Source organism: Amblyraja radiata, chromosome 25 (assembly GCF_010909765.2).
Source record: "Amblyraja radiata isolate CabotCenter1 chromosome 25, sAmbRad1.1.pri, whole genome shotgun sequence".
Lineage (NCBI taxonomy): Eukaryota > Metazoa > Chordata > Chondrichthyes > Rajiformes > Rajidae > Amblyraja > Amblyraja radiata.
Window position 1 is genome coordinate 32,322,684 of NC_045980.1, and position 14,716 is coordinate 32,337,399.

At 48.9% G+C, this 14,716-nt stretch overlaps 1 protein-coding gene across 1 annotated transcript in view; it reads left to right on the forward strand.

The window, feature by feature from the left end:
• The window catches only part of trpv4 (transient receptor potential cation channel subfamily V member 4), a 61,197-nt gene that overhangs the window by 26,685 nt on the left and 19,796 nt on the right, over positions 1-14,716 (forward strand). The window contains exons 5-6 of the mRNA XM_033043776.1: positions 4,139-4,279; positions 12,859-13,157. Of these exons, the coding sequence (XP_032899667.1) occupies positions 4,139-4,279; positions 12,859-13,157 (440 nt within the window). The remainder of the gene's footprint in view (positions 1-4,138; positions 4,280-12,858; positions 13,158-14,716) is intronic.

Here is a 14,716-nt window from a genome sequence, read left to right on the forward strand (position 1 = left end):
GGCAGCATCTATGGAGCGAAGGAATAGGTGACGTTTTGGGTCGAGACCCTTCTTCAAACTGAAAAAGGGTCTCGACCCGAAACGTCACCTATTCCTTCGCTCCATAGATGATGCCTCACCCGCCGAGTTTCTCCAGCAATTTTGTCTACCAACTCTTAATTTAGTTTAGTTTAGAGACACAGCGTGGAATCAGGCCCTTCGGCCCACCGAGTCCGCGCCGACCATCGATCCCCGCACACCAACACTATCCTACACGCCAGGGACAAGTTTTATCGAAGCCAATTAACCTCAAATATGTGCGGCTTTGCAGGTTAATTGGCCCTTTGTAAAATTGCCCACAGTGTGCAGGGAGTGGATGCGAAAGTGGGATCAAAGATAATTAGTGTGAACGGGTGATCGGTGGTCGGCATGGACTCGATGGGCCGAAGGGGCTGGGTCCATGCCGCATCTTTCAATCGATCAGTGGAAATCATCAGAGATTGCAAATTGAAATCATGAGTTTTCTCATGCTGTGGTTCACCCATGGAGAATGTACAAATGTTGCAGCCGCTGCAAAATTTCCAACCCCATGCAACTATATCCATTGTAAATCAGAGACACAAATGTAAAAAAAAAGTGACCATAGATCACAAGGGAATACCAGGTAATTTCCTGATGGTAATTGATCCCCATTCAGAAATATATAAGGCAGATTTATGTTTAGTGATACAGTGTGGATACAGGCCCTTCGGCCCATCGAGTCCGCACCGCCCAGCGATCCCCGCACACTAACACTATCCTACGCACACTAGGGACAATTTACACTTATAGCAACTCAATTAACATAGAAACATAGAAAATAGGTGCAGGAGTAGGCCAGTCGGCCCTTCGAGCCTGCACCGCCATTCAATATGATCATGGCTGATCTTCCAACTCAGTATCCCATCCCTGCCTTCTCTCCATACCCCCTGATCCCTTTAGCCACAAGGGCCACATATAGCTCCCTCTTAAATATAGCCAATGAACTGGCCTCAACTACCTTCTGTGGCAGAGAATTCCACAGATTCACCAATCTCGTGGTAAAAAATGATTTTCTCATCTCGGTCCTAAAAGACCTTTCCCTCTTATCCTTAAACTGTGACGCCTTGTTCTGGACTTCCCCAACATCGGGAACAATCTTCCTGCATCTAGCCTGTCCAACCCCTTAAGAATTTTGTAAGTTTCTATAAGATCCCCCCCCCCTCAATCTTTAACCTACAAACCAGTACGGTTTTGGAGTGTGGGAGGAAACCGAAGATCTCGGAGAAAACCCACGCAGGTCACGGGGAAACGGGCAAACTCCGTACAGACCCGTGGTCAGGATCGAACGCGGGTCTCTGGCGCTGTGAGGCAGTAGCTCTACTGCTGCGCCACCGTGCCGCCCTTTCTGTCAATTTTTTTCTCTCTGTGGCAAAATGTGAGTTGCATTCTTTCTATTTATGTTGATAATTTCAGTTTTCCTCCCCACCTCTGTTTACCTATTAAAATGCTTTCTGCGATAGCCAAAAAATTAGGTCATTAAGTTGGGATTTTCAAGCAACTTGGGACTGAGTTATTTATAATTCCATTGATGTGGAACACTCACGCAGTGTAAACTCTGTGTGGAAGGGTGGAGGGAGCCAAAAAGGCAAGAATGTCCCTGCATTGCCCCTCCCTGCTGCACATCTGGAACAGAAGGCCAGTGTTAGGCTGGTCCGAGCCCGAGTCTGATTCGAGACGTACACCAGGGCTTCTGCTGCTATTGATCAACACCAGGTCTCAGTCCCTTCCTGAATAACCAAAGACTTGTTCATTGACAGCATCTCTCCTATGGCACCCACTTCAGAGGGCTCACCATGTAAAACGTTGTGCTCTGTGTTTTGACAGTGAGTAGGGTCAGGGGTGGGGCGCCGCCAACGAAAACCCTGCAATTTCTTGCGGCTTTTCTCTCTTTGCAGTAATGAGAGCTATCAGACATCTGTGGCATCTGGCGATGAGCGGCGTTGGGTGGGGGAGCAGAGGACGGAGCAGGGCTAGGAACCGAAGGAGCTGGAAAAGAAGAGCATTTTTAAAATGTATTCCTTTCTTTGTGTCGTTTCTTGCAGTCCCAGCATTTATTGCCCTTGGGAATCCATAATTGTTCTTCAGACGGAAACTCGAGCCCCTTTCTCGACCCACTTCAGTCTGATGAAGATAATCCCACAATGTTATTGGGTTGGGAGCTGGATAGAGTGGATGTGGAGAGGATGTTTCCACTAGTGGGAGAGTCTAAGACCAGTGGTCTGAGCCTCAGAATTAAAAGACGTCCCTTTAGGAAGATGGGGAGGAATTCCTTTGGTCAGAGGGTGGTGAATCTGTGGAATTTATTGCCACAGAAGGCTGCGGAGGCCAGGTCAATGCATATTATTAAGGCCAAGATTGATTGATTCTTGATTAGTGCGGGTGTCAGGGGTTACGGGGAGAAGGCAGGAGAATGGGGTTAAAGGGAGAGATAGATCAGCCATGATTGAATGGCGGAGTAGACTTGATGGGCCGAATGGCCTCATTCTGCTCCGATCATTTATGAACTTATGAATATGTTGACAATGAAGGAATGAGTATGTACAATAAGCCGTCCTTTTCATGGAGCTCTTTATGATGGATGTCGGTTATAGTGGACATACCTTCTGACCTTCACTGCCAGGCTGGGCCGCCGAACCACCGCCACCACTTCCCAGCACTCCTGCCGCCCGCGGGCCGCGACCATCGACTCCGACGATCCTCGCCTCTCCCCCCGGCTGCCACAAGGCCGGGGCTGTCAACTCACCGGGATTCCAGGCCCAGTTCCAGACCGAGAAGGATGAGAGGGGATCTTATTGAAGCATATAAGATTATTAAAGGTTTGGACACGCTAGAGGCAGGAAACATGTTCCCGATGTTGGAGGAGTCCAGAACCAGGGGTCACAGTTTAATAATAAGGGGTAAGCCATTTAGAACGGAGATGAGGAAAAACTTTTTCGCACAGAGAGTGGTGAGTCTGTGGAATTCTCAGGTGGAGGCCGGTTCTCTGGATACTTTCAAGAGAGAGCTAGATAGGGCTCTTAAAGATAGCGGAGTCAGGGGATATGGGGAGAGGGCAGGAACGGGGATTGTGGATGATCAGCCATGATCGCATTGAATGGCGGTGCTGGGTTGAAGGGCCGAATGGCCTACTCCTGCACCTATTGTCTATTGTCCATTGAGAGTCTGAAGATACGTCACCAACCCATGATCTCCAGAGATGCTACCTGACCCGCTGAGTTGCTCCAGCACTTTGTGTCCTTGTGTGTATTAACCAGCGACTGCAACTGTTTGTTTCTTCCACTTATAACTTTGGTATAAACCAGTATCCGCAGTTCCTTCCTCCACATAGTAATTCCTAACTCGGTTATAGCGGAAGATCGGCAATAACGGACTGCTTTCCCCCCGCTACGGTCCGTTATAATGAGGGTTTACTGTATTTCCAAGTCAGGGTGGAGTACAGCGTGGAGGGGAACCTGCAGGTGGTGGTGTTGGCCTGAGCGTTCGTTCTTTCTGCTGGTCATGGTTTTGTAGGATTAAGGGGTATATATTGGATGGGATAATGGCCTCCATTTCCGTACTCCTCTCCAAAACAGGACCGTGGCTTAGCATTCATCTCATGGGCCATAGTTTTGACGGAATCTCTTGAAGTTAAATTTATTGGCCAACTATGTAAGTTCGTGTTATTTACATAGTTGAATTTTTTACAGCAGTCAACAAATTTACTTTAGTCCTTAGAGATACGGCGCGTAAACAGGCCCTTCGGCCCACTGAGTCCGTGCCGACCAGTACGTCGATCACCCGATTACACTAACACTATCCAACACACCTAAGGACGATTTACTATTTTACCGCAGCCAATTAATCTACAAACCCGTACGTCTTTGGCGTGTGGGAGGAAGCCGGGGCACCCGGAGAAAACCCACGCAGGTCACAGGTAGAACGTACAAAAACTCCGTAGAGACAAGGACCCGTAGTCAGGATCGAGCCCGGGTCTCTGGCGCTGTGAGGCAGCGGCTCTACCCGCTGTGCCACCGTGCTGCTATGAAACTTGTTCTAAATTATGGAAAACAATTTGTCTATCTTTTCTCTCTTGCCTCAGGCCAGACCGCACTGCACATTGCCATCGAGCGGCGTTGCAAGCATTACGTGGAGCTGCTGGTTGAAAAGGGAGGGGATGTCCATGCGCAGGCTCGTGGGAAGTTCTTCCAGCCCAAGGATGAGGGCGGATATTTCTACTTTGGTGAGAAGATACTACAATTTCTAATCTTGGTGTACTTTCATTCCAGCTTCATTCACAGAGATATCGTGAGATGTGTCCACTAGTGGTAGAGTCTCGGACCAGAGGGCACAGCCTCAGACGTACCTTTACAAAGGAGATGAGGAGGAATTTATTTAGCCAGAGGGTGGTGAATCTGTAGAATTCTCTGCCATAGATGGGTATTTTAGTCGTTGGGTATTTTTAAAGCGGAGATCGACAGATTCTTGATTAGTAAGGGTTTACTTCACTTCACTATCCTACAAACTAGGGACCATTTACAATTTACAGAAGCCAATTAACCTCTAAACCTGCACGTCTTTGGAGTGTGGGAGGAAGCCGGAGCACTCGGAAAAAATTCAAGCGGTCAGGGGGAGAACGTGCAAACTCCGCTCAGAGAGCACCGGTGGTCAGGGTCGAACCCGGGTCCCCGGCGCTGTGAGGCAGCAATTCGATCGTTACGCCACCGTGCCACTCCAAAGGGTGTCAAATGTTACAGGGAAAAGGCAAGAGGATGGAGTCGAGAGGGAAGGATGGATCGTCCATGATTGAAAGGGGGCGAATGTTCTAATTCTGTTCCCATGGACTTATGAACTTATTAGAGTGATAAAGGCCTTGTAATCACGCATACCTAAACACTGCCTTGTTGGCTGGAAACCATGACCCTCTTGCCAACCTTTAAGATGAAACTGGAGATTATCCTTAAAAAACAATAGACACAAAATGGTGGAATAACTCAGCGGGTCAGGCAGCATCCCTGGATAGACAGAATGGGTGACGTTTCAGTCTTGACCCAAAACGTCACCCATTCCTTTTCTCCAGGGATGCTGCCTGTCCCTCTGAGTTACTCCAACATTTTGCGTCTATCCTCGGTGTAAACCAGCATCTGCAGTTCAATGGACAATAGGTGCAGGAGTAGGCCATTCGGCCCTTCGCGCCAGCACATGGCCATTCGTCCCGCTGAGTTACTCCAGCATCTTGTGTTTGTCTTTGGTGTAAACCAGCATCTGTAGTTCCTTCCTACAAACTGTGCCTTTGTCCTATCTATCCCCTTCACTATCTTATACACCTCTATAAGACCACCCCTCTCACCCCCTGTGCTCCAAGGACTATGTACCAGAATATTAGCACCAGAATATAAATCAGGGAGTACAGAGAAGGTTCACCAGACTGATTCCTGGGATGTCAGGACTTTCATATGAAGAAAGACTGGATAGACTCGGCTTGTACTCGCTAGAATTTAGAAGATTGAGGGGGGATCTTATAGAAACTTACAAAATTCTTAAGGGGTTGGACAGGCTAGATGCAGGAAGATTGTTCCCGATGTTGGGGGAAGTCCAGAACAAGGGATCACAGTTTAAGGATAAGGGGGAAATCTTTTAGGACTGAGATGAGAAATATTTTTTTTACACAGAGAGTGGTGAATCTCGGGAATTCTCTGCCACAGAATGTAGTTGAGGCCAGTTAATTGGCTATATTTAAGAGGGAGTTAGATGTGGCCCTTGTGGCTAAAGGGATCAGGGGGTATGGAGAGAAGGCAGGTACAGGATACTGAGTTGGATGATCAGCCGTGATCATATTGAATGGCGGTGCAGGCTCGAAGGGCTGAACGGCCTACTCCTGCACCAATTTTCTATGTTTCTATGTTTCTATGTCTCTGCTGTTTTCTTTGTGTGAGTGTTACAAAACAAAAGGTTTGGCAATATTTCAACGTATATCCAACAAAGCAATGAAAGGAAATTACGCCAATGTCACGGGATGCTTTTATTGTGAACAGTCAGCAGCCAGAATGTGAGCATTTCCTGACAGATTTCTCCAAAAGCACTAAGAATATTGCCACAAGAGTCTCAGATCATGAGGACCTCCCCCATTGTTGATCGCCATGTTGTCCGGGGCCTGGTGGATTGAAGCTTGCATCCATCCAACCAGCCGTGGAAGTATAGATTTAACAAGCAGGGCATCCGTTGAAATTCTCAGGGGCTAGTGGAGTGCAGTTGTACTGTCCACGATAAACGGTTTAAGGCAGAAGAGAGGCAGAGTGGATGGTCGGAGTAGACTCGATGGGCCGAATGGCTTAATTCTGCTGCTCTGTCTCTGGGACCTGTTTCCACGCCATATCTCCAGAGTCAATCTGAATCAATCAGTGGGAGAATGAAGATATATGGAGATCTGGCAATTAATGGCCCTGTCCCACTTAGGAAACCTGAATTGAATCCTTTATTTGTCATTCAGACCTTTCGGTCTGAACGAAATGTCGTTGCCTGCAGCCATACATGTAATAATAAACAACACACAATAAACACAAATTAACATCCACCACAGTGAGTTCACCAAGCACCTCCTCACTGTGATGGAGGCAAAAGTCTTAGGGTTGCTGTCTCTTCCCTCCTCTTCTCCCTCTGCGCTGTGACGATACCCCACCGGGCGATGGTAAGTCAGTCCCGCGGTTCAAGCTCCGCGGCCCGGGGGTGGTCGAAGCTGCTGCCCTCCAGTCCAGCAGACGCAGCTGTTGCCGCTGGAGCTCCAGAAAACAGGCACCAGCTTGTGACCTGCGAGCTCCCAACGATGTCGTCCACTGGCCCGCGGCCGAGCCCCGGATTCAGGTCGCTGCCGCCAGAACGCCGCCTCAGCCGCCGGAGCACCGTCTCTGCCCCGCACCGGGCCGCCCACACGGGAGCGTCTCAGCCCCGCACCGGGCCGCCCACACGGGAGCGCCTTCCAGCCGGGAGCCGGGCCGCCCACACGGGAGCGTCTCAGCCCCGCAACCGGGCTGCCCCCACGGGAGCGCCTTCCAGCCGGGAGCCGGGCCGCCCACACGGGAGCGCCTTCCAGCCGGGAGCCGGGCCGCCCACACGGGTGCGCCTTCCAGCCGGGAGCCGGGCCGCCCACACGGGTGCGCCTTCCAGCCCCGCACCGGGCTGCCCCCACGGAAGCGTCTCAGCCCCGCACCGGGCTGCCCCCACGGGAGCGCCTTCCAGCTGGGAGCCGGGCCGTCCTCACAGGAGTGTCTCAGCCCCGCGTCGTCCACCCTCACCGGAGCGCCGAGTAGAGCCGCTGCCCGAACGCCGCCGCAGCTCGAAGACGGCCAGCCTCGCGTTGGTAAGTCCTGGCTGGCTCTACCTCCGGATCCTCGAGGTCGGTCGCAGGTTGGAGGCCGCCAGCTCCGCCATTAGGCCTCAGCGCAGGCGGGGGAAGAGAAGGGGGATACGACAAGAAAGTCGCATTCCCCCGAAGGGAGAGACAGAAGCCCTGTTTCACCCCCCCCCCCCCCCCCCCACACACATAACACAACCTAATAACCAAAAGTTTAACTGAACAAGACAAAAAAAACAACACAAAAAAGTAAAAACAGACAGACTGCAGGCGAGCCGCAGCCGTTTTCACAGCGCCGCCACTTCCGGTAACCTCTGGAGACTTTGCGCCCCACCCAAGGTTTCTGTGCGGTTCCCGGAGGTTTTTGTCAGTCTCCCTACCTGCTTCCACTACCTGCAACCTCCGGCAACCACCTGCAACCTCCGGGAACTGCACGGAAACCTTGGGTGGGGCGCAAAGTCTCCAGAGGTTTCTGTTCAGGTTTCCTAAGTGGGACAGGGGCATTACTCCAAATGGCCATATGAACTTGGAAAAGATCAAAGCAGTTCATGATGAAACCATCACAGTATACCATTTCACCAAGGAACCCAGTGATGAAGTGTAAAAAATGCAAGGTTGTTCTATGCAAAGAGCAATTAAAACGTCAGGATATTTGAGGCTGTTTGCAGTTGACTTTCACCAGAGTAAATGAGCACTTGGGAAAGGTTAGGCTTAAGAGACGGAGGCGGGTTTTAGTATGGTTGATATGGCGAGTCTATTAAGTATTTTGTAAGAGCTGAAATGGTAGATAAATAGTGGTTAGTTTAGTTGTGAGATACAGCATGAAACAGGCCCTTTGGCCCACTGAGTCTGCGCCGACCAGCGATATCACCCTGACACTAGTTCAAACTTACACACTAGAGACAATTTACACAAGCCAATTAATCCGCAAACCTGTACATCTTTGGAGTTTGGGAGGAAACCGGAGCACTCGGAGAAAACCCACTTGGGTCATGGGGAGAACGTGCAAACTCCGTACAGAGAGCATCGATAGTTAGAATTGAACCCAGGTCCCTGGCGCTGTGAGGTGGCAACTCTGCCGCTGAGCTAGAAGTGGAATTATTGGCCATTAATGTGTTGAATTCCTGACAATATATATTTCTTTCAAGAGATTATGTTAAAATGAAAGTGGGTAGAGTTTAACGGCGATTAATCCTAATGCCACAGTATTCCAATTCAATCTCTGCCTGCCTGCCCGCAAATCATGATCTATTTCTCTGCCTCCCAAAGATGCCAGAGAAATTCTCAGACTCTTCAGTGATTCCAACTCCTTCCCAGTTCCTTTGCTCCTGACTCATTCCGATTAGAAGCAAACATTTCTGAAGGTGAGAAGCATGCAGGCCAAGACATACATCTGCCTTCCGACCATTCAAATAGTGTGGGCTGGTCTATTGCCACGATAATTCAACCAGATCTCTTGGTAAACACATCGCGCACACACACGCTGAGCATTAAAGGTCATCGGTGTCAAAGGAAGCCATACCTTAGACAGGATGCTTAATGTATATGGAAGTAATTTGCAATGTTTGCTATCAATAAAGGGAGTGGTTCGCTATGAAGTTGTGCCTTACAGAGATCTGTACGTTGCAGACGGGTTGCTTGTTTGTTTTATCGGTACGGTGTCTATAAGCAGCACGTCCCGAATTAGAAGTTGTGGTCTACAAGTTGTGGTAATGTAATAGGAACGGTATGGTGCCTCAGCGGTAGAGTTGCTGCCTCACAGCGCCAGAGACCCGGGTTCTATCCTGGCTACGGGTGCTGTCTCTACGGAGTTTGCACCTTGTCCCATGTGACCGTGTGGGCTTTCACCGGGTGCTCCGGTTACTTCCCAAATCCCAAAGACGTGTAGGTTTGTTGGCCAATTGGCTTCGGTAAATATGTCCCCGAGTGAGTAGGTTACGGGCGATCGCTGGTCGGCGCGGACTCCGTGGGCCGGAGGGACTGCTTCTGCGCTGTGCCTCTTAAACTAAGAAAAGTCAGTTCGAATCTCTTCCAGCAGATTTTGTGTTCATCTTCCACAGCAGTCTTCGAGATGTTCGGTATTGAATTCTGCTGGTTTGGAAGTGACACAGTCGAGTAACTCTGTGGGTCAGGTAGCATCTGTGGAGAACGTGGATAGGTGACATTTTGGGTCGAGACTCGTCATCGGACCCCCTTAGAAGTGATGTCCATCCACTTTCACAGAGCAGCTTTGTGTCAGAAATTAGACAATTTATCGATAATTATAGTTATAATGCATTAATTTATTAACATCAGATATTTTAGAATGACTGTGTACTGTTCTAGCTTAACTGTTCTAGTTTATAGTCTCCATTCTGAATAGTATGAGAATCTTGAAAATGAGTTTAACAACTTCCCATAATTGGGTAGTAAATTGTTTCCAGACCAGAGGGAGGAACAGTTGCCCAAGAAATGTTTAGCTTGATGTAAAAGAGTCAAAGAGAACAGACTATTCATAGCACAGGCTGGGTTGACGTGTCCCAGGGTATGAAAGGAGTAGTGTCTGTGAAGCAAGGCTTCAGTTTTTAACTTCTCGCCTGAGTACTGAGGTGAATACATGTTCTGTGAGGGCCTGCCCCAGGGTGTGGTTTTCTGGCTGATCTGCTCTCTCTTCAAGCTGCTGGTTTTGGTTACAGACCATAGCTTGTGCTTTCTGTTTACACTCTCCGTCCGCTGGGCTGCTGAGATAGACACTCAGGCAGAGCTTGGACCCATTTGGTACGCCTTGCTAGACTTTGCCCACAAGTGCGTAACATCTTAAATTGTTTTCCTTTCATTTAGCCGTTTACCTTGTCTAACTTTACCTGCTCTAACTCCACCTAGTCCATAATTACCTGGTCTAACTCTACCTGGTCTAACCTTACCTGGTCTAACTATACCTGGTCTAACCTTACCTGGTCTAACTCTACCTGGTCTAACTCTACCTGGTATAACTCTACCTGGTCTAACTCTACCTGGTCTAACTCTACCTGGTCTAACTCTACCTGGTCTAACTATACCTGGTCTAACCTTACCTGGTCTAACTCTACCTGGTCTAACCTTACCTGGTCTAACTTCACCTGGTTGAACTTTACAATAGACAATAGGTGCAGGAGTAGGCCATTTGGCCCTTCGTGCCAGCACTGCCATTCAATGTGATCATGGCTGATCATCCCCAATCAGTACCCCGTTCCTGCCTTCTCACCATATCCCCTGACTCCGCTATCTTTAAGAGCACTATCTAGCTCCCTCTTGAAAGCATCCAGAGAACCGGCCTCCACCGCCCTCTGAGGCAGAGAATTCCACAGACTCACCACTCTCTGTGAGAAAAAGTGTTTCCTCGTCTCCGTTCTAAATGGCTTACTCCTTATTCTTAAACTGTGGCCCCTGGTTCTGGACTCCCCCCAACATCGGGAACATGTTCCCTGCCTCTAGTGTGTCCAAACCCTTAACAATCTTATAAGTTTCAATGAGATGCCCTCTCATCCTTCTAAACTCCAGAGTGTACAAGCCCAGCTGCTCCATTCTCTCAGAATATGACAGTCCCGCCATCCCGGGAATGAACCTTGTAAACCTACTGAGAATTCACCTTGTAAATCTTGTTACCTGGTGTAACTTCACCTGATCTAACTTTACCTGGCGTAACAAGGGACAAAGTGGTGGAGTCACTCCGCGGGTCAGGCAGCAGCTGCGGAGGGGATGGGACAGGTGACGTTTTGGGACGGGACGTTTCTTCAGAGTCCTAGTGTCAAAGACCCGTAATATCACCCATCCACTGCCTCCACAGATGCTGCCTGACTTGCTGAGTGACTCCAGCACGTTGTGCCTTGTATATAGGTGTATTTTGTCGAGGGTACACGGTGAAGCCCCTGTACAGTATTGGCCTGGGGAGTTACATTTGGGGATGGTAGAGGAGGCCACTCGCTGTTTAATCCTGGATGCTGCCAGACTGCCTTGAATTGCCGGTGTTTGGGGAGTGGACTGTTATTCAAGGTTTTTAATAAACCTCCCTGATATCTGCGATATTCTGATAGGGGGAATTCAGTGTGATCACTATGGTAAGCAACACATTGTGTTTGCAGCTCAGAACATCTACTTTAAAGACCTGTCTCTTAGCAACTGCTTCCCGTGCTATTAACTTAATCAGGGTTGAGAATTGTAGTATTAGCTTAATGAGGTAAATAATGGATTCTTAATTTAATTCCTGGCATAGACCCACAGATCGGAGTGGAGTGAGGCCAACAAGTTTCTCTAATTCACTCTAAATAATTAAAGCACTTCTCTCATCCATCCTCACATCTGGTACAGGGCAGGTCGATACATTCACTGGCCATTGAGTAAACCACCATACGCCGAGCATGTCTGTTGAGGTGTCCTTGCACATAGAATGACAAGCAGTACAGCGTAGAAAAAGGCCCTTCGGCCCACAATGTCCGTGCTGGACAAGCTGCCAAGTTATACCAATCTCCTCTGTTTGTACGTGATCCATGTCCCTCCATACCCTGCACAGGCACGTGCCGATCTAAACGCCTCTTAAATGCTCCTGTTGTGTCTGTCTTCACCACCACTCCCAGCAGTGTGTTCCAGGCACTGTGTAAAAAACATGCCCTGCGTATCTCCTTTCAAATTTGCCCCTCTCACCTTAAAGCTGCGCCCTCTAGTCTTTGACACTTCCACCCTGGGGAAAAAAAGGTTCTGCCTGTCCACCCTATCTATGCCTCGCATCATTTGGTCCACTCTATCAGGTTTTCCCCTCAACCTTCCAAGACCACCTTCCAAACGGAGGCATTGAGGATGCCAGTGGGAGAGTCCAGGCCCACAAAGTGGCCAACACAGCCCCTCCCAAATAAACCTCATTAAACCCCGTCCGTAAACCATCAAAACCCAACTAAATCATGCAATCTCCAACATATTCATTCAACCACTCCATGAAATCATCAGAGCCATCACCTCCCGATCCCACCGAGACCATTCTATACCCGGCAAAAACAACAGACATTCCCTGCTTAAAATCATTGATTCAAATTCAATAAATTATTGGACATCCTTCATAAAATCATGAAATATTTACCTTATAAAATCATAAAATTCCCTTATTGAGGCACGGTGGCGCAGAGGCAGAGTTGCTGCCTCACAGCGCCAGAGACCCGGGTTCGATCCTGACTGCGGGTGCTGTCTGTACGGAGTTTGTACATCCTCCCCGTGACCTGCGTGGGTTTTCTCCAAGAGCCCCGGTTTCCTCCCACACTCCAAGGTTTGTAGGTTAATTTGCTTGGTGTAAATGTAAAATTGTTCCAGTGTGTGTAGGGTAGTGCTAATGTGCGGGGAACGCTGGCCGGCGCGGACTTGGTGGGCCGAAGGGCCTGTTTCTAAACTAAACTAAACTAAATAACAATTCTTTGTCTCTGTCTTTCGGGATGGGACGCTAACTGCCTTTCCCTGTATCTCCCCAGGCGAATTACCTCTGTCTCTGGCTGCTTGCACCAACCAGCCCGACATCGTCAACTACCTCACTGAAAACCCAGACAAGGTGGCGGATTTGCGGAGGCAGGACTCCCGCGGAAATACTGTGCTCCACGCGCTGGTCGCCATTGCCGACAACACCAGGGAGAACACCAAGTTCCTGACGAAAATGTACGACCTGTTCCTCATCAAATGTGCCAAGACCTACCCGGAGAACAACTTGGAGGCGATTTTAAACAACGATGGCTTATCGCCCCTCAAGATGGCCGCAAAGCTCGGAAAGATTGGGGTAAATTGGTTCTTTCTTAAGGCACTTGGGCTGAATATTACTTCTCCACAGAATGCTTTGTGATGGTGGGAAGGGGTGGCCATCAGACCAGCTTTGCAATGTGGAACAGACTGTAGAGAGAAGGGTGGAGATGTCAGAGACTAGAAGAAGTAGCTTTAAGGGGAGAGGGGCAATGTTTGGAGCACAGAGGGTGGGGGGGGGGGGGGGGGCCTGGAGCGCACTGCCAAGAAACATAGAAACATAGAAAATAGGTGCAGGAGTAGGCCATTCGGCCCTTCGAGCCTGCACCGCCATTCAATATGATCATGGCTGATCATCCAACTCAGTATCCCATCCCTGCCTTCTCTCCGCACCCCCTGATCCCTTTAGCCACAAGGGCCACATCTAACTCCCTCTTAAATATAGCCAATGAACTGTGGCCTCAACTACCTTCTGTGGCAGAGAATTCCACAGAAGAGTGGTGGTGGAAGCAGGTGTGATAGTGGAGTTTTAGATAGGAACATGGCTCCATTCCGCATTCCAAAGATGTTTTAAGGTGAGAGGGGGAATGTCTAAAGGACGAAGCACAGGGGGTGGTGGGTGCCTGGAACGAGCTGCCAGGAATGGTGGTAGAAGCGTTTAGTTTAGATTAGACTAGTTTAGTTTAGTTTATTGTCACGTTTATTGAGATACAGTGAAAAGCTTTTGTTGCACACTAACCAGTCAGCTAAAAGACAATACATGGTTGCAATGGAGCCATCCACAGTGTACAGATACATGATGAGGGAATAACGTTTAGTGCAAGATAACGTCCGATCACAGATACTCCAATGAGGTAGATAGTTCAAGTTCAAGTTCAAGTGAGTTTATTGTCATGTGTCCCTGTATAGGACAATGAAATTCTTGCTTTGCTTAAGCACACAGAAAATAGTAGGCATTTACTACAAAACAGATAAATGTGTCCATATACCATGATATAAATATATACACACATGAATAAATAAACTGGTAGTGCAAATAACAGAAAGTGGTTGCTAATAATCAGAGTTTTGTCCGAGCCAGGTTTAATAGTCTGATGGCTGAGGGGAAGTAGCTATTCCTGAACCTGGTTGTTGCAGTCTTCAGGCTCCTGTACCTTCTACCTGAAGGTAGCAGGGAGATGAGTGTGTGGCCAGGATGGTGTGGGTCTTTGATGATACTGCCAGCCTTTTTGAGGCAGTGACTGCAATAAATCCCCTCGATGGAAGGAAGGTCAGAGCCGATGATGGACTGGGCAGTGTTTACTACTTTTTGTAGTCTTTTCCTCTCCAGGGCGCTCAAATTTCCGAACCAAGCCACGATGCAACCGGTCAGGACTGCTCTCTAGTTGTTGGTGGGATGGTTCAGTTGCCTGATAACAGTGGGTAGAAACTGTCCCTGAATCTGGAGGTGCGACTTCTCATACTTCTGTACTTCTTGCATAGAAACTGAGAAACTAGGTGCAGGAGGAGGCTATTTGTCCTTTCGAGCCAGCACCGCCATTCAATATAATCATGGCTGATCATCCTAAATCAGTACCCCAGGGGTTCCTGCTTTCTCCC